At 39.2% G+C, this 23804-nt stretch overlaps 1 protein-coding gene and 2 long non-coding RNA genes across 3 annotated transcripts in view; 1 reads left to right on the top strand and 2 right to left on the bottom strand.

Annotated features, from left to right (window-relative positions):
- The window catches only part of LOC309502104, a 45127-nt gene extending 30293 nt beyond the window's left edge, over positions 1–14834 (bottom strand). Inside the window, exon 1 of the long non-coding RNA XR_014207158.1 lies at positions 14234–14834. This is a non-coding gene — a long non-coding RNA (uncharacterized lncRNA). The remainder of the gene's footprint in view (positions 1–14233) is intronic.
- Positions 14835–15969: 1135 nt separating this feature from the next.
- On the bottom strand, positions 15970–16320 carry LOC309501296. Its single transcript, XR_014206858.1, has 2 exons — positions 16106–16320; positions 15970–16046 (listed from the first exon to the last, which is right to left on the bottom strand). It is a non-coding gene; the product is annotated as an uncharacterized lncRNA (long non-coding RNA).
- A 4513-nt stretch (positions 16321–20833) lies between these two features.
- On the top strand, positions 20834–23280 carry LOC309500255 (uncharacterized protein). Its single transcript, XM_082171814.1, has 2 exons — positions 20834–21449; positions 22083–23280. Exons 1-2 carry the CDS (start codon positions 21182–21184, stop codon positions 22721–22723), a joined length of 909 nt encoding a protein of 302 aa, XP_082027940.1. The 5' UTR covers positions 20834–21181; the 3' UTR covers positions 22724–23280.
- The last annotated feature ends 524 nt before the right edge of the window (positions 23281–23804 follow it).

Below are 23804 nucleotides of genomic sequence, written 5' to 3'. Positions count from 1 at the left end.
TATTTTGGATCATGCAACATAATGTGATACATGTTGATATCTAACTGTAGCTGCTTCTCCTCCATTTTTGTTAAATCACTGCTGAGCATGATAGGAGGAATTTGGTGGGAATAAAAAGCTAAAATAATCTAGTTGTAGTCTTGTAAATAGTGTCACTACAAGATTCAGTGTTTGTAAAATCTTTAGTCTTACCCCTTTTCCACCAAGGCAGAGCTGGTGCTGGTTCGGAGCCAGAGCCTAGTTTCAAATCGGTTCTTTGTTTTTCCACCGCCAAAGCACCAGCTCCGAACCAGTAAAACTGGTTCTTAAGTAGCACCAAATCATTGCAGGGTCTAGAACGGAGCCAAGAAAGAACCGCTTGCGTCAGAGACTGGGGGCGGGGTTACCGTGGCCAACAAGACTGAAGAGAAACTTGTGACCGCCATTTTTAAATAGCAGCTAGTCGAGCTAATAGCAGCTCGATTATAATATCCGTCTATGTAAGTTACGGCGAGCTGCACGAACGCGTTGGATTCGCCGTGTTTGGATGCCGATTTATTTTCACAAACCCATGAGCATCCATAGTAACGCAACGTCTATTATTGTTGATGCCTTGTTCGAGATGCATCGGAGCAGCGTGGACCGATCAGAGCTGCGGGAGTGTTTGGAGACCATACGACTCCTTGTGCTTTTTGATCGCTTTCGCAGTGCTTTGATTTCATGTGCTGATCGTTCTGCGAGAAGCCGATGCATCTCGAACAAGTCTGGTGTGTTTGTGTTTGGCGCTGCCGAACCTAGCGTTGCTGGGCAACATGATACGTATGCAGTGACGTAAGATATAGCTCTGTTGTGGCTCTCTGGCCGGTGGAAACGCAAACCGGTTCGTCAGTCGAACCAACTCCGAACTGGCAATAGCTCTAGCTCTGAACCAGCACCCGGTTCTTGTTGGTGGAAAAGGGGTATCTGAGACTAAAAACTGTGAACCCAAGTCTTTAGATGTGAGCTGATAATCTTATAAAGTCTTTTCTAAATCTTTTCAAAGTCTTTAGGTGTACAGAAAGCATTAGACGGTGTAATGAAGCGTGTGGGTTACTACATCCAACAACCGAACATTTTAACTTACCCTCTCGTAACTTCTGCATCCTTTAGCTTGGACTACAAAATTGCAGCGAGAAATAAAATTGGCGGATTGCTGGAAGTGTTGGGCCGGAAGTCGATGTCCTTATTTGGCAGTTCCGCTGCAAATACTGTGACGTAATAGTTGAAAAAAGACAGCAGCCAATAAAGCTTTTCTGTCAGTAAAGTTAATCAAAGAACAAAAAGAACAGAGAAATTACTCACTGCTCTTGACTAAAGAACGTTTTTAGCTTTAATAAGGATTAGTCTATATTTAATTTATAATTTATGCAGTGCAGACTGTTTGCTAACTTTATTCAATATCGGGTATATATGTCCCAGGTCTACCTGTTAGACAGTAAGGGCACTGGTAAATATGACATTTATTTTTTACTATTGTATTATTGAGACAAATAACAAGTTTGCAAAGATGTCAATATTTAATTTTGTAAAAAATATTATTTTAATTTGAAAACACAGTGCATTTAGTTGTTGTTGCTAGTTTGAGTCGAGATATACACATTTCAGCATTATCACTAATCTATGTGTGCATTTCACTTGAGAACCAAGCAAGTTGACTCATGAAACCATTTGTTTATTATATCGCAATCGCAATATTGACCTCAATAATCACAATATGACATTTTCCCCAAATCGTGCAGCCCTACTTAAAAAAAAAAAAAATGTATCATTGTCTTGTGAACTTGTCATTCAGCTTTTGACCAATAGTGATTGCCATGTCAAATACCACACCTGGTGGGCCTTAGTTGTCCCAAATACCACACCTGGTGGGCCTTAGTGTGTGTGTGTGTGTGTGTGTGTGTGTGTGTGTGTGTGTGTGTGTGTGTGTGTGTGTGTGTGTGTGTGTGTGTGTGTGTGTGTGTGTGTGTGTGTGTGTGTGTGTGTGTGTGTACTCGTCTATCTATCTAACTGGGGACCTTGGTGTCGTTACACACTCACTAACAGGGGACAGTCGAGCCAAGTGGGGACATTTTTCAAGTCCCCTGTTGGTCATGCTTTAAAACATGTTTAAATCAGCCAAAACACGCTCTGGTTAATTTTGTACATTTTTGACCAAGTGGGGACTTACATGTGTGTGTGTGTTTAAGTCCATACTCAGCAGCGCTCCTGTAGGCTGGAGCAGGAACTGCAGTGGCCCATTAACACACGTCGTTCACACTTCTCTATTGTCTGAATGGCTGCTGTCCTAGAGAGGCTCTGAGACTGTAGAGCTGCTGTTTATCTGCTTAGTTCAGGAGCTTTCAGTAACACTTTATAATAACTGCACGCTATTAATCATTAGTTAAGCATTAGTAAACAGTTAATTCATTTATAAAGCATTAATATACACTAATAAGCAGTATATAAATGCAGTTATAAATGCTTTATTCCTGTTTTAAAAGCATATCTATAATGTGTTTAATAATTGTATTTATTAATGATCAATTTATCATTTCTAAATGAAGTATAGCATCATTTACAAAGCAGTTATTTAGGAGTTGTCAGTGGTTCATAAGATCCCTTAGAAAGTGTGAGTAAATGATTAAACTATTTCAATGTACATTCATACATCATACACTTATTATTCAGACATATAGTAATAGTTACTTAGTGTGTTAATAAATGCTTTATTAACATGTATTTCTACTGTTTTCAGGTAGTTATAAAGCATTTAGTAGAGGTCAGTTCACAATTTTTTGTGAGCTCATCTAAAGTGAGGACTAGTTATGCTAGTTATGTAGGAGATTTAAAGGCTGTTAATATTTCTATGTTCTCTATCACTGTGTTGTGTTGTGTTTGTTTCCTTTTTCTGTTTAGAAGATAAATGAGTCTTTAAATCTCCTTTATAAATGCTTTACTAGGCATAACTAGTCCTCACTTTTGCTCACAAAATAGTGAACTGACCACTACTAAATGCTTTATAATTCCCTGAATCTACTACATTTACTCACACATTGTAAGTGATCTTATTAATCACTGACAACTCCTAAATAACTTCTTTGTAAATAATGCTATACTTCATTTAGAAATGATAAATTGATAATTAATAAAGTATGAAAATACAATTATTAAACACATTATAGATATCCTTCTAAATCAATAATACAGCATTTAAAGCTGTATTTATAAACGGCTTATTAATGTCTGCTTTATGAATTATGATTTAACTGTTTACTAATGCTTAACTAATGATTAATTAAATGCAGTTATTATAAAGGGTTACCATATATATATTATATAATATTTTTCATAATATAACTTCAAATATGCATTTTTTTAATAAAAAATCAAATAAAAAAAACATGCCAAGAGGGGATCTACAACTCAATGTTATAATTATAATGTAATTATTATTATATTATAAAGGTATTAATAATGCGACAGATAGTATTGGCTGCCTATTAATTAAAGCATCATTTCTACAAAAAAAAACAACAACAAAAAATCAATAGACATGTCCTTATTTTTCTGTTTCCTTTGTTTCTAGGATGTTGATGTACAGAGAAAGTCAGTGTTTGAAATATTGCTAAATTTAAATGCAACCAAACATATGTCGGTCGTTACCATCCAACAGTGGACCTTTCTTTAAGATCTAATTCAAAACTTTTGAGTTGACTTGCTGCATCTGGTCATTTTGAAGAAACAAAAATGAAATCATTTTTTTCATAATATAACTTTAAAAAAAAAATTAAATTAAAAAAATTAAAAAAATTAAACATGCCAAGATTGAATCTCAACTCTGAACGATCTCTACCTATACAACAGTGGACTCACAATAGCCTGCAATGGAACTGTGTGTGTGTGTGTGTGTGTGTGTGTGTGTGTGTGTGTGTGTGTGTGTGTGTGTGTGTGTGTGTGTGTGTGTGTGTGTGTGTGTGTGTGTGTGTGTGTGTGTGTGTGTGTGTGTGTGTGTGTGAAGAGTTAAGTATGTCTTTATTTTGTAACTATAAGTTATATATATTTATATATAGGCCTTCATAGATACTTTCTATGCTTGGTTATGCAGTCAACTTGGTTATACTGACAACTCCTAAATAACTTCTTTGTAAATAATGCTATACTTCATTTAGAAATGATAAATTGATAATTAATAAAGTATGAAAATGCAATTATTAAACACATTATAGATATGCTTCTAACTCAATAATACAGCGTTTAAAGGTGTATTTATAAACTGCTTACTAATGTCTGCTTTATGAATTATGATTTATCTGTTTACCAATGCTTAACTAATGATAGGATGCAGTTATTATAAAGGGTTACCATATATATTATATTATATTTCTCAAAATATAACTTCAAATTTGCTTTTTTTTTATTAAAAAAAAGCATGCCAAGAGGGGATCTGCAACTAAATGTTATAATTATAATGTAATTATTATTATATTAAGATATTAATAATGCGACTGATAGTATTGGCTGCCTATTAATTAAAACATAATTTCTACTCTTAAAAAAAATCAATAGACATGTCCTTATTTTTCTGTTTCCTTTGTTTCTAGGATGTTGATGTACAGAGAAAGTCAGTGTTTGAAATATTGCTCAATTTAAATGCAACCAAACATATGTCGTTCGTTACCATCCAACAGTGGACCTTTCTTTAAGATCGAATTCAAAACTTTTGAGTTGACTTGCTGCATCTGGTCATTTTGAAGAAACAAAAATGAAATAATTTTTTTCATAATATAACTTTAAAAAAATTAAAATTAAAAAAATTAAACATGCCAAGATTGAATCTCAACTCTGAACGATCTCTACCTATACAACAGTGGACTCACAATAGCCTGCAATGGAACTGTGTGTGTGTGTGTGTGTGTGTGTGTGTGTGTGTGTGTGTGTGTGTGTGTGTGTGTGTGTGTGTGTGTGTGTGTGTGTGTGTGTGTGTGTGTGTGTGTGTGTGTGTGTGTGTGTGTGTGTGTGTGTGTGTGTGTGTGTGTGAACAGTTAAGTATGTCTTTATTTTGTAACTATAAGTTATATATATTTATATATAGGCCTTCATAGATACTTTCTATGCTTGGTTATGCAGTCCCTAACAATTTACTTGCCATTGTTATGTGCCATTGCACTCACACATACATGTCTATATTACTAACAGACCAATGTCGCTCTACACTGGCCAAGTGAGGACTCTCGGAACGATATCTATCTATACAAGAGAGGACTTGAACAGTGTGTGTGTGTGTGTGTGTGTGTGAACAGTGAAGTGAACTGGCAGTGAAGTCTGTCTTCATTATGTATATATAGTATATTATATAGTATATTATATATTATGCCTTTTATCACTCGTTTTGAAAACGATGCCTTTACCATCTGCATGTAAACAACATAAACGTGAATTTGTGAAATTGTTACGTCATTCCAACCCGGTCACACTAAATGCGTCTCTATAGCACACATTGTGTTTATTGTGCAATTTATACGTGCATATGATAGGCATGGGTGGGTTTAGGGTGGGTTTAGTAGTGGTGTGTAATATGTAATATGTAATATATGTTTGGTTAGGATTAGTTTTGTAGGATGTGTGTGTATTACACTCAATAAAGTGCGTATTATATGCATGTAAAAAAATATATTTTCGCGTAAAAATTGCACGATAGACACAATGCGTGCCATAGAGATGCATTTTCATGAGATCAGGCAGGTCATGCACAAGTATATAACATGGTCACATGCGTACTTATCATCACGTGTTCACATGTTCATGAGTATTTGAGTTTTTTTTTTTTTTTTTTTTTTTTTGAAAAAGTAAGAAAGGTTTGGGGTGTGCTTTTAGATGGGCCTTTAAAATTTGACAAACAAATATCTTCAGTAATTGGATCTAGTTTCTATCAACTCCGTCTTTTGTCTAAAATTAAACACTTCCTAACTGACAAAACACTAGAGATGGCTGTTCATGCTTTTATTACCTCCCATTTAGACTACAGCAACTCATTGTATTGCGGTATTTCCAAGTCACAAATCGCTCGCCTTCAACTGGTCCAAAATGCTGCAGCAAGATTTATTCACAAAAGTAGTAAATATAATCACATGATGATGATGATACATTTTATTTATATTGCGCTTTTCTGCTTTACATATAGCCTCACATTCAAGCTGGGGGCAAGCTGGGGCCAGTTGTACTGTTAGAGGGGCCAGTTTAGACCTTATTGTTGTCATATCATTTTCTGCACTGCACTATAGGCATTAACAGGCAAAATACCATGATTACCAATCATTCAACAATGTATTTGCATTGCCATTATATTTTTAAAATTTGCATTACATATTCAGAATCAGTCACATTAACTGCATTCTACGATTTTTGTGTTTTTTTGCAAAAAGATCAGCAAATTCATCTAGATTTAAGGCCTTTGCCCTCCTTGACTCAATACTTAGAACACCTAAATTGCTTAATCTGTCATCTGACATTGTGGACCTGAGATAGGTTTTCACCAGCTTTAGTGCATACTAGGGATGTCCCGATCCGATCACGTGATCGGAAATCGGGCCCGATCACGTGTTTTCAGACTGATCGGAATCGGACGTTACCTCCCGATCAGGACTCGGATATATATTCTCATTATTTTTTAACACATCTATAGTTATGCGGTGGCACAGAGTTACGCCGGTTTCACACTGCACGCGAGCAGAGCGTAAGCAGCGCAGGAGCAGTGCGTGTGGTGAGCAGGAGCAGGACACGCACGTCTTGCTTTCACACTGGCAGCGTTTGTCACGTGCGGCTGAACCGCGGGTTGTGTACAGACAGAGTACTCTATAATGGATAAGTTGGCATTGCTTTATTTCGTTTTCAAATACATTTAAGAGAAAATACTTGTCAAGAAGCTTATTTTATTAATAATTTCATTTATATAACTTTTGGTTCATCTTTGTTTTTATTGTTCTGGCAACAAGTTTGTTTTTGGACATTTGTTTTCTTTTTAAATTGCTGTTGGTCATTTGATTGACTGTTTAAAACACAATAGATATCATCAATGCAACTTTTGGATAAAACTGCAGTGTATTTTGGCCATGATCAATGCATTGTCAGATCACGGCACTCCTGCTCTGCTCTGCTATACGCACTGCCGCGCCGCCTCTGCGTGCGGTGTGAATGCTCTAATCTGTTAACATGGGCGGCAAAAAAAAAAAAAATACGCGTGCAGTTAACGAATTTGCCAATTCGTATGAATTCATACGAATGACCTACCCCTGACCCCGCCCCTAAACCTACCCATCACGTGGGTTTAGACAAATCGTACAAATTCGTACGAGTGAGGTCGTACGAATTAGCCAACTTTTTATCATTCGTACGAATTCGTACGAATTGGTCGTGAGATAGCGTTGGCGTAAGAGTTAGGAGTGCAGTTCCTAAAAGCACATTACTGGCTTTGCAAACACTGTGGCACTTTTATATTTTATTTGTTTACATGCCTGCCGGGTATTTTAAGTTGAGGTGCTATTTGTTTATATATTAGACTTTTTTATATTTACTGTTGCACTAAAGTCCAAAAGTGAAGAATGTATCTTATTTATTACTTGATTGTTCAAGCTACCTCACAGAAGTGCTCTGTTTGTTAACAGAGTTGTTGAATGTTAAAATAAGGTGAATTAAATAAAAAATAAGGAACATCCTGGATCTGTTTTTTCGCTCTTCTTTATTCTTTTTTTATGCATTATAGAAGTATCGGATCGGGACTCGGTATCGGTAGATACTCAAAATCAAATGACTCGGACTCGAGGGCAAAAAAACCTGATCGGGACATCCCTAGTGCATACAATATAATATACAATTAAATTATGCTTATTTTAAATGTATTGTGCAGGCTAGGTATAAAAAATATAGGAAAAACCATGATAATATGAAACGCTTCAAAACAGAGCGCACAAAGCGCGTATGCGCATCGCGGGTGCAGAATGATGTGCTCAAAGCAACATGGAGTCACAGTGTTCAGCGCTGCACAAGTGCGCATTTAAAAGTTCACGGCACAAAGCGAAGAAATTTCGAGCGCACAAATCCTAGTGTAGCCTATATCTGTCCAACAGTTTATTGATCATTTGTTTCTTCACATAGTGAAGTTTTAAATTCCAGTTATTGTGCATTTGATGCTGATTCATAGTCCTTGTGGTGTGAACAGGCACACGGTAGCGAGTCGTTTTAAAACAGCAACAAACATAAAATACAAATACACAAAATAAAGTCATTTTATGCAAATCCACAGCCTTTTATCTACAGATCAAGCATTATAATGTGTATATATCATATTGGAGAGAGTTTTACCGTGCATATATATAACATAATATAAATTAACATTACAAAAGTTAATGATAGTACATTTCAAATACCTAAAAATTGACAATTAAGTGATTTTGTTCGAGTCAAAAATATTACTTAACATTAATGAACCAACGGTACACATTTTTTACTTTAGCAATCTTATGGGTTGTGGTCTCTCAGACATTGGCAGTAATAAAAATACAATAAAAACATAGTTTCCCTTTGGACTTAAATTACATATCTTTGTGGTATACGGTAGAAATATTGCACATTTCAGTCTAGCTTAGGTTTTTAAAATAAATAACACAGTCTTGGAAATAATATGTAAGCATGTGCAAATAAGCCTGTATAGTAAATCAAGTTCTGTTGGTCTTTGTGTTTAAGTGAGAAATTAATTCATTTAAATTGAAAGATCTCAATGTTTATAAGATCTTTCAATTATGTTTAACAGTTTTGAGTGTATAAAAGAGTGTATAAAAATGGGCTCTGAGTTTTGGCAGTGGTTGTGTCTAAGTGAAATATGTAGTTTGGAAGATGTAGTCACTGAATGCATTAATACAACATTGAATGACACAGACATTTGCAACACTTCTACAGTAATACCGTAGTAAAATATATTCAGAATCTAAAAAATGCAATACTATCAAAACAATTAGATGTAGCTGAACACATACAGGTATTAATCTTTCAGTTTCATCACCATCTATAAAAAGGGGAAACTTGGGGGAAATGTGTACTGTACTGTAAACAATGACCATGTGACATAAAATGCTGTGAATTCTGAACAACAGAAAACAGCAGAAATATGTTAGAATTCTACCCGTTATTTGTGTGTTTTTTTTATTTAACGTGTGTTTTTTGGGGGGTAAAACCTTTTCTAGTGTTCTGGAAGAATGAGTTGATCTGAGAATGAAGTTTCAGTGCATTTTGAATGTGAAATGAACTGCTGTCAAGCTGTAAGTTGGTTTGGAGAAGATATCATGGTCTTTTAACCTGATATCATTTAAGACATCATTTAAGACTGTGGTATAAATGATTGAATGATTTAACCATAACTCATTACTATCCTTGATATTCTAAAATAGGTATTTTTCATGTGTATGTAGACTAGGGTGTGTGAATTGAGTTGTTGCACTTCCCCCCCCACACGCAATTTACATATCAATGCAGGAAGGCCTTAAAGGCCAGTGTTTGTCTCAGGTGAGAAAACTGGCCAACAACCCCCAGAGTCCTGTTACCAATATCTGTGCAACTTCTCAAATACACTAGAATAAACTAGAGAAAACGCTGGGATTTACCCTGCCAAATTAAATTAAATTACAGGTTTTTACAATCACTAGGACACATTTCTCAATATTTAGGTACATTTTCAAAACTCTTCACTCAGTTCTCCTAACCAACTTACAGCTTGACAGCAGTTCATTTCTCATTCAAAATGCACTGAAACTTCATGTCTCAGATCAACTCATTCTTCCAGAACACTAGAAAAGATTTAACAACAAACACACTTTGTCACTCATAAAACAAAAAACACAAACAACAGGAGCATTACACAATGTTTTCTTTTGTAAAATGCTTTCATAAAACAAGAATGACACTATCTACTGTTTATAATTCACTGCAGTTGATGTTACATGATCCTTTTTGATTACAGCCCAGTTATCATCTATGATAATATTGAGCAGGTGGATACCTATAAGTATCTAGGTGTGGTCATTGATCGTTCATTTACTTAGAAAGCCAACATTGATTATCTTTGTTCAAAATTCCGGCAACGATTGTATTTTTTAAGAAGACTTAGGCTGTTTGGTGTAAATCAGAGAATTATGCAATTATTTCATTATGCCGTTTTAGGTAGTCTTTTAAATTATAGGATGCAAACTTCATATGGCAATCTTTCGGTCCAATTAAAATCACAGCTTGCATGTCTTGTGAAAACTGCAATGTAAGTTATGGGTGTAAGAGAGTACTCATCACTTCAATCAATTTACGAATCGTGGATTTTTAAAAATGCACAGACAATAGTGAGTGATTCAAGCCATGTTTTATTTCCAATGTATCAGCTTCTGCCATCATGGAGACGGTATAGAGTCCCACTGAGTAAGAGTAACCGTTAGAGTATCTATATGTTAAATAGCAAGATGTAGTTATACATATATGTAGTTTTAAACTCTTTTTGGTTTGTGTGTGTATGTATATGTTGTGTACTAATGCAGCTTTGAGTCCAAGACAAATTTCCTGAAAAAGGACAATAAAGTAAAGTATACTAACAAACTAACTTTTTAACATTACTGTACTAAAATATTCCTAAGTTTCCCCTTTTGTATAGATGGTGATGAAACTGAAAGACTAACACTTACATCTAATTATTTTGATATTATTATATTTTAGAATCAGAATATCTATTTCAATGTGATATTACTGAAATTAATTTTTAACAGTTTAACAGTACTATTATTATTAACAGTTTTAAAAAGAGTATGTAAACATGTGTAAATTAGCCTGTATAGAACATAAAGTTCTGTTGGTGTTTGTGTTTAAGAATAATTAATGTAAATGGAACAAAAAGCATTCAATGACATCTTTCAAAGCAGTGATCCACAGTTTAGCTCACATAGACGGATGGTGTGATCACTGTGTGAAGAGAGTTTTGAAAAAGTGACTTTAGTATTGAGAAACTTACATTTTATTTGTGTTTGGAATAATCATTAATTTAGTTTCATTGCGAACATAGTGCTAAACAAGTAAACAAGATTTTATATTTAAATATTATATTATAATATATAATACTGATTTCAGAAAATCCCTGGGAGTGTGAATGAACAGAAATCAAACAATCGCGGGACAAATTATCAGTGTATTTTCCGGAATCTCTGTGTGAATGGGGCTTATGTGAGCCAAACTGTGGATCATTTATTATTGCTTTGGCAAATTTTTTTTTTTATTTCTCACTTAACACAAACACCAACAGACATTTATGTTCTTTACAGGCCAATTTGCAGATGTTTTAAATTCTGAATCTAAAAAAAACAAAAACAAAAAAATTATATTTAACTAAACACCTATACAAGTGTTAATCTCAGTTTCATATTTTTGTACAGTATTGTAAACGTGGATAATGTAACATTAACTGCAGTGAACAGTAGATAGTGTAATTCTTGTTTTATTTATTTTTTAAATACATTTTTACAAAAGAAAACTTTACAAAATAAATTTGGCAGGGTAAATCCCAGCGTTTTCTCTAGTTTATTCTAGTGTATTTGAGAAGTTGCACAGATATTGGTAACAGGACTCTGGGGGTTGTTGGCCAGTTTTCTCACCTAAGAAAAACACTGGCCTTTAAGGCCTTCCTGCATTGATATGTAAATTGTGTGTGGGGGGGAAGTGCAACAACTCAATTCACACACACTAGAGTCTACATACACATGAAAAATACCTATTTTAGAAATCAAGGATAGTAATGAGTTATGGTTAAATCATTCAATCATTTATACCACAGTCTTAAATGATGTCTTAAATGATATCAGGTTAAAAGACCATGATATCTTCTCCAAACCAACTTACAGCTTGACAGCAGTTCATTTCACATTCAAAATGCACTGAAACTTCATTCATGTCTCAGATCAACTCATTCTTCCAGAACACTAGAAAAGGTTTTACCTCAAAAAAACACACGTTAAATAAAAAAACACAAATAACAGGAAGCATTATAAAATATTTCTGCTGTTTTCTGTTGTTCAGAATTCACAGCATTTTATGTCACATGGTCATTGTTTACAGTACAGTACACATTTCCCCCAAGTTTCCCCTTTTTATAGATGGTGATGAAACTGAAAGATTAATACCTGTATGTGTTCAGCTACATCTAATTGTTTTGATAGTATTGCATTTTTTAGATTCTGAATATATTTTACTACGGTATTACTGTAGAAGTGTTGCAAATGTCTGTGTCATTCAATGTTGTATTAATGCATTCAGTGACTACATCTTCCAAACTACATATTTCACTTAGACACAACCACTGCCAAAACTCAGAGCCCATTTTTATACACTCTTTTATACACTCAAAACTGTTAAACATAATTGAAAGATCTTATAAACATTGAGATCTTTCAATTTAAATGAATTAATTTCTCACTTAAACACAAAGACCAACAGAACTTGATTTACTATACAGGCTTATTTGCACATGCTTACATATTATTTCCAAGACTGTGTTATTTAATTTAAAAACCTAAGCTAGACTGAAATGTGTAATATTTCTACCGTATACCACATTGATATATATTATTCTGAAATATTATTTTTTTTAAATCAGAAAAATTAAGATGTAGCTAAACACATACACAAGTCTTAGTCTTTCATTTTCATCACCATCTATACAAAAGGTTTGTCCATTAATGTAAACATGAACCATGTAACATAAACTGCATTGAATTCTGAACAGCAGAAAATAGTGCATATTGCTGCCTGTTGTTTGTGTGTTTTTTGTTTTGTATATTTAATTTATGTTTGTTGGCTGAAACCTTCACTAGAGTTCTGAAAGAATGCCTTAATTTGAGACATGAATGATGTGTTTTGGTAGTTTTATTGTATGTTGGTTCATTAATGTTAAGTAATATCACTTAAATTAAGTGTAACAATTTTTAGGTCAGCATTTTTTCACCATTCCATGCCCATTTCCACACAAGTTAGTGTACATGCTAAAGATAAGCAGCAGCAGTATGCATGCACATGTTATATTCATTTCATTACACAAATTTACTTATTCTTTATTATCAAACAGTGGACAAAATGACACGTTTGATTGCTTTTACATTTAGCAGTATCTCTGAATGTGATGGCGATGTTCATAATAACACTAAAACACCAGTCTCAGACAGCTACATAGTATCGGCCCGGATCTGGCCCACATCTGGAATCCACACAGCCCGGATGTGGGCCGGATCTGGGCCAACACTATGTTGCTGTCTGGGTTTATTGCCCTAAAAAATACACTGTAAAAAAAATACTCAATTTTATGTTGATTGTTCATTTAAAATATTCAGATGGTTCAACTAAAGTGCCAGTGTTAAAATACATTGAGAATACTATGACTAACCGGTTAACTGACAGTAAGAATTTTGATCTATTATTACAATCAGTAGTTTCAAGTTTAATTAATTTATAAAGTACATTTAAAACAGCCACAAGACTGGCCAAAGTGCTGTACGAGACAACTAAATACGTATCCTAAATATACACACTCTAATACACAAAAATATAATATAATATATACATTTAAAAAAAAAAAAATCAATACGCCAGAGAAAACAAATACCTTTTTAAAAGAGACTTAAAAATTGTTAGGGAAGATTCGACTCTAATGGCTTGTTTTCACTGAGCGGTACGGTACGGTATGGTATGCATTTATTTCCGTTTCCACTGTCAAAAGTTGTGAATGGTACCAAAAAGCCGAACCTTAACACTTTTTGGGTACCCTTCCGTTGGGGTACCAGCACAGTGGTATGGTACTAAAGGGTGGAGCTAGACTAACTGCAGGACGTTGATTGGTTGACAGAGAATCGTCACTTGCGCGTGCTACAAGGGGAATGACAACATAAGAAGCGCCATCTTTTAATTTACAGTTGAAATATAATACTACTGTTACTGTGTCACGAAATGTAAATTTAAGAGTTTTTCAGGCGAGAATGTAGTTGTTTAAAGCTCAAATCTGTGGTTTATTTATAAAGATTTATGAAAATTTGATCCAGGTTGTGAGATCCAGGCAATCACCATTTTTGTGGCTATAATGTTTAAGATTTCTTTAAATGAAAACGAAAAGAGGCAGTGTGGTGTTTTATAACATATTTTGTTTTATTGTTGCCTAAAATGTACATACAGAGATAACCGGAGTAGCAGAGCGAGCTGACTGACGCTTTGAAGAACGTGCTGTTCCATTAGCAGAATTACCGGACTCACGTCCTCGGGAGTCATTCTCCTGAGCTGGACTTGGCAAGTCCAAACTGTGCGTACTTGCTATTGAGAAACGCCTAATGTTTCTGCTGATATGGGTGCTTGCAGCATTTTGGTTCTGCTAGACATTAGCGCTGCTTTTGACACTATATGTCATATGATCCTCCTTGACAGGTTGCGTGTTTTGTTAGGCACCTCTGGCATCTCTTTGCAGTATATTTATTTGGGGAAGAACAAATCGGAGGCAACATTAGTACAGCAGGGCGTCCCGCAGGGGTCAGTACTAGGACCTACTTTGTTCTGCATCTATATGTTGCCGCTTGGTGACATTATTAGAAAGTACGGTACGGGGTTTTTCCTTGTTATGCTGATGACATGCAGATCTATGTTAGCTCACTCCCTGATCCAAATCTCGCAATTACAGCTCTTACCGTATGTCTGGAAGAAATAAAGGTATGGATGCATGACAACTATCTTAAGCTTAACAAATCAAAAATGGAACTGTTACTTTTTGGTATGCTGACAGATTTGCACAAACATAAGTCTGTTTTCTGATTCTGAATTATTGTCTCCAGCATCACAAGTGCGAAATCTAGGTGTTATCTTTGATCCGCATTTGTCATTTGATGCCCATATCAAAATGGTTTCAAAATCTGCATTTTTCCATCTTAAAAATATTGGCAGAATTCAAACTTCTTTATCCCTGTCAGATGCAGAAAGGCTTATTCATGCATTTAATACATTCATATGATAGCACTTTATTGCGTGTAATTCACCTTATTCCGCCCCGCCCACTTTTAATACTTTGCGCTTCCGCAATTTGTCATCCGACTTCCGCTAAACTGACACGGCACATCCGGGTGTAAATCGTAAAGTACACCACAACATTCCGATCGCTTTACATTGTGTTCGTAACACTGTTGGTTAAATTGTTCTATCCTCTTAATCCAATTGTTATGGCAGCCCCTAACTGAGCATTTAATACTTGACATATTTTACCGTTAGAACAATAGAATTACGTCTAGAAACTAGCGTCCTTTCAGACGGAAGTTGAGGTCTCTCTCAACCGGAAGTAAGATGACAAAACGAACGTAATGGCGTCACCCTCGTGGAAAATAAGGTGAATACACACGTCATGCACCCTACAACACTAATCCTAACCAAACATATAATACATATTACATATTACACACCATTACTAAACCTACCCTAAACCCACCCATGCGTATCATATGCACACAGAAACTCCTTTTCGCGTATAAATTGCACAATAAACACAATGTGTGCTATAGAGACACATTTAGTGTGACCGGGTTGGAATGACATACCAATTTCACAAATTCACGTTTATGTTGTTTACATGCAGATGGTAAAGGCATCGTTTTCAAAACCTTGCACTTTGAAACTCGTTTTCAAAAGCTTGCATTGTCAGGTGAAAATTGAAAATGATGTTGTGTAAACAGACCCTGAAGTGTCCATTCTTTATTAGGGGTGTAACGATACACCAATGCCACGGTTCGGTTCATATCACGGTTTTGGAGCCACGGTTCGGTTCGGTTCGGTTCTGTTTGCTGTGGGGGCAGGGTTCATGGCAGGGCACCAGCAAATACAACACTAGATTCACTTTTAACTTAATAAAAACAACAACAACAACAACAATAATTTAACTTATTAACTTTATCTTTATTAACTTAACTTTATACATTGGCTTCACGTTTTCTTTAGAACAGTAAGCACACCTGAGTTAACTAAAATGAAATAAATGCCTCTGCTGACTAGTCAGAAATAAACTGCACACCTGAGTCAACTAAAATTAAATAAATGCCTCCACTGACTAGTCAGAAATAAACTGGTCTAATAAAATAAAATTTATAATACTAAAATTTTAAATTCTTCTTCAAAAATACCATCATGTCCACATTCTCAGGTGAGAGGCTTGCTCTCTGCGCTGTAACAATGTCCCCTGCTGTAGAGAACACCCGCTCACTGGGGACTGATGTTGCAGGGACTCCTAGGAAGCATTTAGCCTACCTGGCTAAATGGGGAAACTGGCTCTCTTTGTCCTTCCACCATGCAAGTGGATTTGACTCCACTTGAAGAGTCGGCACTTCCTTGTAACGCTGCACCTCCTCTTGCACCATTTGAGACAGAGACTTGGATGTAGGTGTGCTCGTCTCCACTGGAAATAACTTTCCAAACAGTTCTGCGATTGGTGCTCTTTTGGCTGGAGGATCACATTCACTGGTGTCATCCAGAAACGGCAGAGATTTAAAACGTGGGTCAAGTGCAGTACTCATATGAAGAAACTGCACAAGTGTTGAGTCAGAGTCTGGGTATCTGTTGGTGAAGTCGGACACAATGGCAGACTTGACATCTTTCACAACTGCTGAATCTGTGTAACTCACGTTCATAGATTCCAGGATGGTGTGTTTCAGTGGCATTATCATTGAAACGGTTGGCAGCTGTTCAGTGCTCAACAGAGCTGTTACAGTTTTCAGTGGTTTGAGAACCTGAACAATTTCCTCAGCTACTTTTACATCTTCATCAGACAGAGTAACAATGTCCTTAATGTTCCTCTTAACATTCTTGTCTGTAAGTGCTGAGAAAACAGCAGCCTGCTGTTCCAGGTAGCGCTCAAGCATGTCATAGCTTGAGTTCCACCTGGTGGGGACATCCTGGATCAGCTTGTGTGTAGGCAGTTGGAGCATCTCTTGTTTGTCCTTGAGCACTGCTGCAGCAGTAGTGCTTCGATGGAAAAAAGTGACAACTTTTCTCACTCTGCCTAAAAGCCGTGACATCTGGTTAACGCCCATCCCCCGTTGTGAAGCCAGGTTAACAGTGTGTGCAAAACATCGAATGTTTGGTGAAAATCCGGCTGCTTTAACTGCATTCACTATGTTTTTGGCGTTGTCTGTTGTGACGGGAACAGTCGCGTTTTCTCTGTCAATTTTCCACTCAGCTACAGCTCCCTGTAGTATTTCCGACAGATGATCACTTGTATGGCTTTCATAGACAGCGCGTGTCTGGAGAACGGGATTTGCAATTACCCAGTTGTCGGTAATATAGTGCGCCGTGATCGTGATGAAGGACTGAGTTGCACGGGAGGTCCATCCGTCTGTAGTTAAAGCAATGAATTTTGCATTGCTCAGGTCCTCCACCAGTTTGGCTTTCACTTTGTTGTAAAGTTGAGGCAAAACATTCGGACTAAAATGTGGTCGGCTCGGTAGTTGATATCTGGGCTCTAACACATGTAGCAAATGCGTGAATCCGTCGTTCTCAACAACTGAAAATGGGCGCATATCCAGCGCCATGAAAACACCAATTGCCTTGGTAATTGCTTGAGCACGGTCTGAGTCGGCCTGTAGCTTAATTCTAAAGGCAGTAGGAAGAGTTTCCTGTTTTTGAGGTCTCTTACGTGTGCTGCTGATATCAATGTCGGGATGATGTCTCCGGAGATGCGCTTGCATGTTAGAAGTGTTTCCCGTCGTATGAGAAACTTTTGTGAAACACTTACGACAGACGACGTGCGTTTTGTCTATGACACGATTTCCATTATTGTAGTCCACTGGAAAACCAAAATATGCCCACACAGGAGACGTAAATGTGACCGGAGGATCTTCAATCTCAATATGCCGCGAAGTTGCCATCCTGAAGTGCGTATGTAAACTCCCGAGCGTGATCGATCGCCCAAATCACGTGTATGACATGCACTTTATTTAGTAAATAATAGTATAATAATATTTAGTAAAACTACAGCTCTTATTAGTTGTTAAACGTGTACTAATTACTATTTAATCAAATGTCATGGAAGAAAAAAAGTTTTGTGACAAAGTGAAGTGAGAATTGGGCCGGGGCAGCAGGGGGCGGGGCACGTCCGGTTCGACATGAGAGTATCGCGGTTCGAACCGTGGCTGTTGTATCGCGGTTTTTCGGTTCGGTTTGAATATCGTTACACCCCTATTCTTTATTGCACTTTAGTTTTGTTAATTGTTCATTTAAGTTGGCCTATTTACTATATATACAGTTATATATACACTTTTATTCTGGTTTACTGTGTTCACAGAAGCACTGCGGGTGCTTGATGTGTGAATCCTCATGTTCTGTTGTTTATGCTGCTATTTGCACATGTAAATCTACATTTTTTAGGTTTTGAATTGGTCACAGACACCTATCTATTCTAAGTCCATTTAATTCTAATCTAACCTTCAAATCATGTCAGTTAACTGATGATGACTGGTTAACAACCATCAGCTTTCAGTCAGAAAACAAAATGGGTAACACTTTATTATGATAGTCCGTTTGTTAAGACTATACTAGTTATTAGTAGCCATTCAGTAGCTTGTCAACAGTGCACCAGTTGACATTCAACAACACTGTTTCAACAGACAAGTAACATACGTTCAACTGACTGCCTATAGACTATAAAGAACAATTCAAGTGTTAATCTACAGATTTTTACAAAAAAGTGCCTGTTGACTGTCAATATTATTTTGCAACAGGTTATTAACCAATTGTCGACTAACTTTCAATTGTCAACTAACTTTCTGTAGATTGAGTACCAGCAACTCAAGATCAATCTGTCAGTTAAATGTCAACAGTCATGTCAGCATATGAAGTATATGATACTGTATATCCTACTCAAGGGGTCTCATATGCATCAAATTAATGATTATTTTAGCTGATTTAAAAATGTTTTAAAAAAAATTGTTAACCATTTGTAGATAATCTGTTGATTGTCAACTAAAGATTAGATCTGTTGCTTGTCAACAAATAAATTGTTTATGATCAGTAGACTATTAATAGACATTATCCACTAAGTGTTAGTAGATACATTTTAGGACTATCTAATTAAAGTGAAAAACAGTTTATATCAGTAGAAAGTCTATAACCTATCAACAGATTGAAAACATACTTTTTTGTACGTTTGGATAGATGCTGAAACGTACGATACAGACATGTCTGCAACGTAGAATTATTACGAATTCACAGCTACAAAACGTTTACGAATCATAAAGATATCTGTATCATTTCCCTTATACTGTTTTATAGATAAATGTAAGTTCCCTTAACCCTACTCCCAAACCTAAATATAAATTACTAATTTTATACAGAATAAAACACTTTATGGACAGAGATGTGTAGGGAAATGCCAGTTCCCTTTCGAGGGAACTCGAACTGCGTCGGTGACGACACTAGGGGAACGCCCTTCAGCGTAGCGCGTCTGAATTTATGAATGAAACCGAATCCAATCCTATTGGCGTTGCGTGATGACGTAGCGTGTGACGGCATAAGCGGATGTATACAAAAGCACGCCGGCACACAGAAATGTCAGCTTTTTGCTATTCAGCAAGCGCTCTGTGTGTGTAGATTACAAGTCTACTCTGCAATCAGATTCTGTGGCTGGGATCTCGCGTTGGCCGAGGCGGCGCGTAGATCTAAGCTTTGCATTGCAATACAGAATCTAGTAGCTCGGATCTCGCGTTTGCTGAGGCTGCGTGTTGATTACGAGTGTACTTTGCAGTTTGCAATAATTCTGTGTGGGTGCGAGCCATGCAGTCAGTCCCTGAGGGGTGCTGGCTGTGTTCATTGAGAAATATCTCGCCGCACGCTGTGCGTTTCGGGTGTTTCAGCCGCGCCTGCTGACTTTCTTCTCGAGAGATGAAAGCCAATATATTGTGAAAGACTCGAATCTCGCGTTTGTTGAGGTAGCGCGCGTTAAGGGTCTGCAATAAAAGGGACATACGCTATCTGGAAAATAATATTGTGGGTGCGAGGCATTCGCAGTCAGCTCCTGAGGGTGCTGGCTGCTCATTGTGAAATAACTCGCCGCACACAGTCGTGCGTTTCGGGTGTTTCAGCCTCGCGCCTATATTGACTTTCTTCTCGAGGGATGAAAGCCAATTTGTAACTGCTCGTATCTCGCGTTGCCGAGGCAGCGGGTAGGAGATCGTATAAATAAATAAATATATGAACTATCCAGTGGTTATGGCTGCATTTAATTCTGAGGAATTAAAATAATTAAAATATTCTGACTTTAAAACTTGGTTAGATATTTTAATTCAGCATACCATCTGAAGGAGAGTGTCGCTTCTAGAGGTCCCCCTTAAAAAAAAGCAAAAAAAAAAAAAAAAAGCAAAAGCTAAGCTTGGGACCCTAGGCGGCGCTCTCACCCACAGCCTCCCGAGAAAACTGATCTGAGGACCGTCTTTCGGTCTAGGAAGGCGAAGGGAAAGAGGTCCTAGCTTTTACGAGACCTCAAAGGGCCGCCCCCCCCCCGAGAGAGAGCGATCGAGGTCCCCTCTCTCATTGGGCCCTCAGGAAGCTAGCGTCAGTATCCCTGCCGTCTCTGTCGCTTCGGGGCACGCTAGCTTCCAGCGAGCACACGCTGTCCTGTCTGCCCCAAGGGCTTGCAGTCAGACAGCGTTTGGGTTCGCACACCGTGAGTCGTTGTCGGTCTTTCCCTGACGGTCCTCCGCTTCAGGGTGCCATCAAGGACTCGCACATAACACTGGACACCAGCCCTGAGGGTGTTCCCTTGGGAAATTTTGCAGAGGCATGGCAAGCCTCGCGAATATTTCTCCATGGGTCCTGCGCACTGTAGAAGTTGGGTACAGACAGTAGTTCCGGGTCCGCCCACCAAGGTAAGTATCAACGAAAAAGGGTGGTCTGGACTACCGTGCACCCAGAGCAGGGTCTGGTGTTAGAACAAGAAGTTTACTCGCTGCTGGAAAAAGGGGTCATAGAGCATGTTCCCCCACCAGTCAGGGAGTCCGGGTTCTACAGCCGGTACTTCATAGTTCCCAAGAAGGATGGAGGGTTGCGTCCAATTTTAGACCTGAGGCACTTGAATCGGTCTCTGAGGAGGTTCAGGTTCATGATGCTCACTATTCCCATCATCGTGAGTCAAATCCAATCCGAGGATTGGTTTGTCCTGATAGATCTAAAGGACGCCTACTTCCACATCTCCATCCTTCCATCTCACAGGAAGTTCCTGAGGTTTGCTTTTGGGGGCGAAGCTTTCCAATATCGGGTTCTTCCGTTCGGCCTAGCACTCTCCCCTCGCACATTTACCAAGTGTATGGATGCAGCTCTAGCACCCCTGAGGCTCGAGGGCATCAGGGTGCTCAATTACATCGACGACTGGTTAATATTGGCCCAGTCGCGAGAGCTGGCGATTCGGAATCGAGATGTTGTCCTCGCCCGCATCCAGAGCCTGGGGTTAAGACTCAACATGAAGAAGAGCGTGTTGACACCAGCCCAGAGAACCACGTTCCTGGGAGTGGTGTGGGACTCGGTCACGATGCGGGCTCAGTTGTCTCCTGCTCGGATCGAGTCTATCCTGACCACAGTGTCCAGGTTGAAGCTAGGCCAGGCCGTCACTGTCAAACACTTTCAGAGAGTGTTGGGTCTCATGGCAGCAGCGTCCAGCGTGATACCTTCTGGCCTGCTACACATGAGAGCTTTACAGTGGTGGTTGAGAACCAAGGGGTTTTCCCCGAGGGGAAACCCATTCCGCTTGATAAGGGTTACGCGCAGATGCCTTCGTTCCCTGTCAATTTGGAAGAAGCCTTGGTTCTTGTCCCAGGGTCCCAGTTTGGGAGTGTTATGTCGCCGAGTATCTATTTCGACAGACGCCTCCCTCACGGGCTGGGGCGCGGTCATGGACGGCCGTTTTACGAAAGGCCTCTGGCAGGACCATCATTCCTCTTGGCACATAAATTGTCTAGAAATGTTGGCGGTGTTCCGGGCTCTGAGGAGCTTCCTGCCAGACCTCCATGGTCGCCATGTCCTTGTGCGAACCGACAACATGTCGGTGGTGTCCTATTTGAACCGCCAGGGGGGTCTGAGGTCGCACCCTCTGTGCAGACTGGCGCATCAGATCCTCCTGTGGTCCCAGCGGAGACTATCGTCTCTCAGGGCGATGTATGTCCCGGGGGACCAGAATCAGGGAGCAGACGTACTGTCGAGGCAGGGGCTGAGGCCCGGGGAGTGGCGACTCCACCCAGAGGTGGTGGAGGCCATGTGCGTGAGGTTCGGCCCAGTGGAAGTGGATCTGTTCGCGTCTCGAGAGACGTCCCACTGTCCACTGTGGTTTTCCCTCACGCACCCAGCCCCGCTGGGGTTGGATGCCATGGTACAGACGTGGCCGAGGCTACGTCTGTATGCTTTTCCCCCGATCGCTCTGCTCCCAGCAGTTCTGGAAAGGGTCCGTCGAGACGGAGTCAGTCTACTTTTAGTAGCCCCGTTTTGGCCGGCCCGAGTATGGTTCTCGGACATCATTTCACTCCTGGCAGGCCCGCCATGGCAGATCCCTCTGAGGAGGGACTTACTGTCTCAGGCGGAGGGCTCAGTTCTCCACCCTCGACCCGAGCTGTGGAAACTGTGGGTTTGGCCCCTGAGGGGGCACAGTATCTAGAAGCCGGCCTGTCAGCTGGAGTGGTCGAGACCATATCTTCCAGAGCTCCCTCCACGAGGAAGTTGTACGGCCTTAAGTGGAATGTATTTTCCGTTTGGTGCAGAGAGCGTGATTTGGACCCAGTTAACTGCCCAGTGGCTTCAGTACTGGAGTTTCTCCAAGACCGCTTTTCTGCCGGGCTTACCCCGTCCACACTCAAGGTTTATGTGGCTGCCATTGCGGCTTTCCACGCTCCTCTGGGTGATGGCCCGCTGGGGAGGCATCACCTGGTCGTACGCTTCCTACGTGGAGCCTGGAGGACGAGACCTGCGACTCGCACCAGAGTTCCCTCTTGGGACCTGGCAGTGGTTCTCGAGGGGCTGGCTGAGGCTCCCTTCGAACCATTAGAGTCGGCTGAGGCCAAGAACCTTTCGTTTAAGGTGGCCTTTTTGTTGGCCATTACTTCTCTGAGGAGGGTAGGAGATCTCCAGGCGCTCTCTATTTCCAATGGGTGCTTGGAGTTTGCTCCAGGCAACATTAAGGCCATCTTACATCCCAGGCCCGGCTATTTGCCCAAGGTGCCATCTAATGTGGCACGGCCCGTGGTTCTGCAGGCATTTTATCCTCCACCTCATGTGACGGCGGATGAGGAGAGACTTCATCTGCTCTGCCCTGTCAGAGCACTGCAGTGTTATATTCAGAGGTCCTCCTCATGGCGGAAGTCAGTGTGTTTTGGGTCGCCCAAGAAGGGGCTTCCCCGCCTCTAAACAGACCATCAGCAACTGGATCGTTCAGACTATTTCCCTGGCCTATCAGGTGCGCAAATTGCCTTCACCTATGGCCGTGAGAGCTCACTCCACCAGAGGCATGGCATCCTCTAGAGCCCTCCTTTCAGGGGTTCTATCCATGACATATGTGAGGCGGCTGGCTGGGCCACTCCGCACACATTCATGAGGTTTTACAGTCTGGACCTTTCCTCTACACCCGGTGCACGAGTGCTTTCGTCCTAAGTTGTGCCTGAAGACAGCTTCACACTAGGATGAGCGGGGTTCGTTGTGGTATAGTGGGTATCTCGTTCCCCTAGTGTCGTCACCGACGCAGT

Source organism: Leuciscus leuciscus, assembly GCF_965113295.1.
Source record: "Leuciscus leuciscus genome assembly, chromosome: 6".
Taxonomy (NCBI): Eukaryota; Metazoa; Chordata; class Actinopteri; order Cypriniformes; family Leuciscidae; genus Leuciscus; species Leuciscus leuciscus.
The sequence above is the reverse complement of the archived record's forward strand: the minus strand, read 5'-3'. Positions and strand labels throughout refer to the sequence as shown.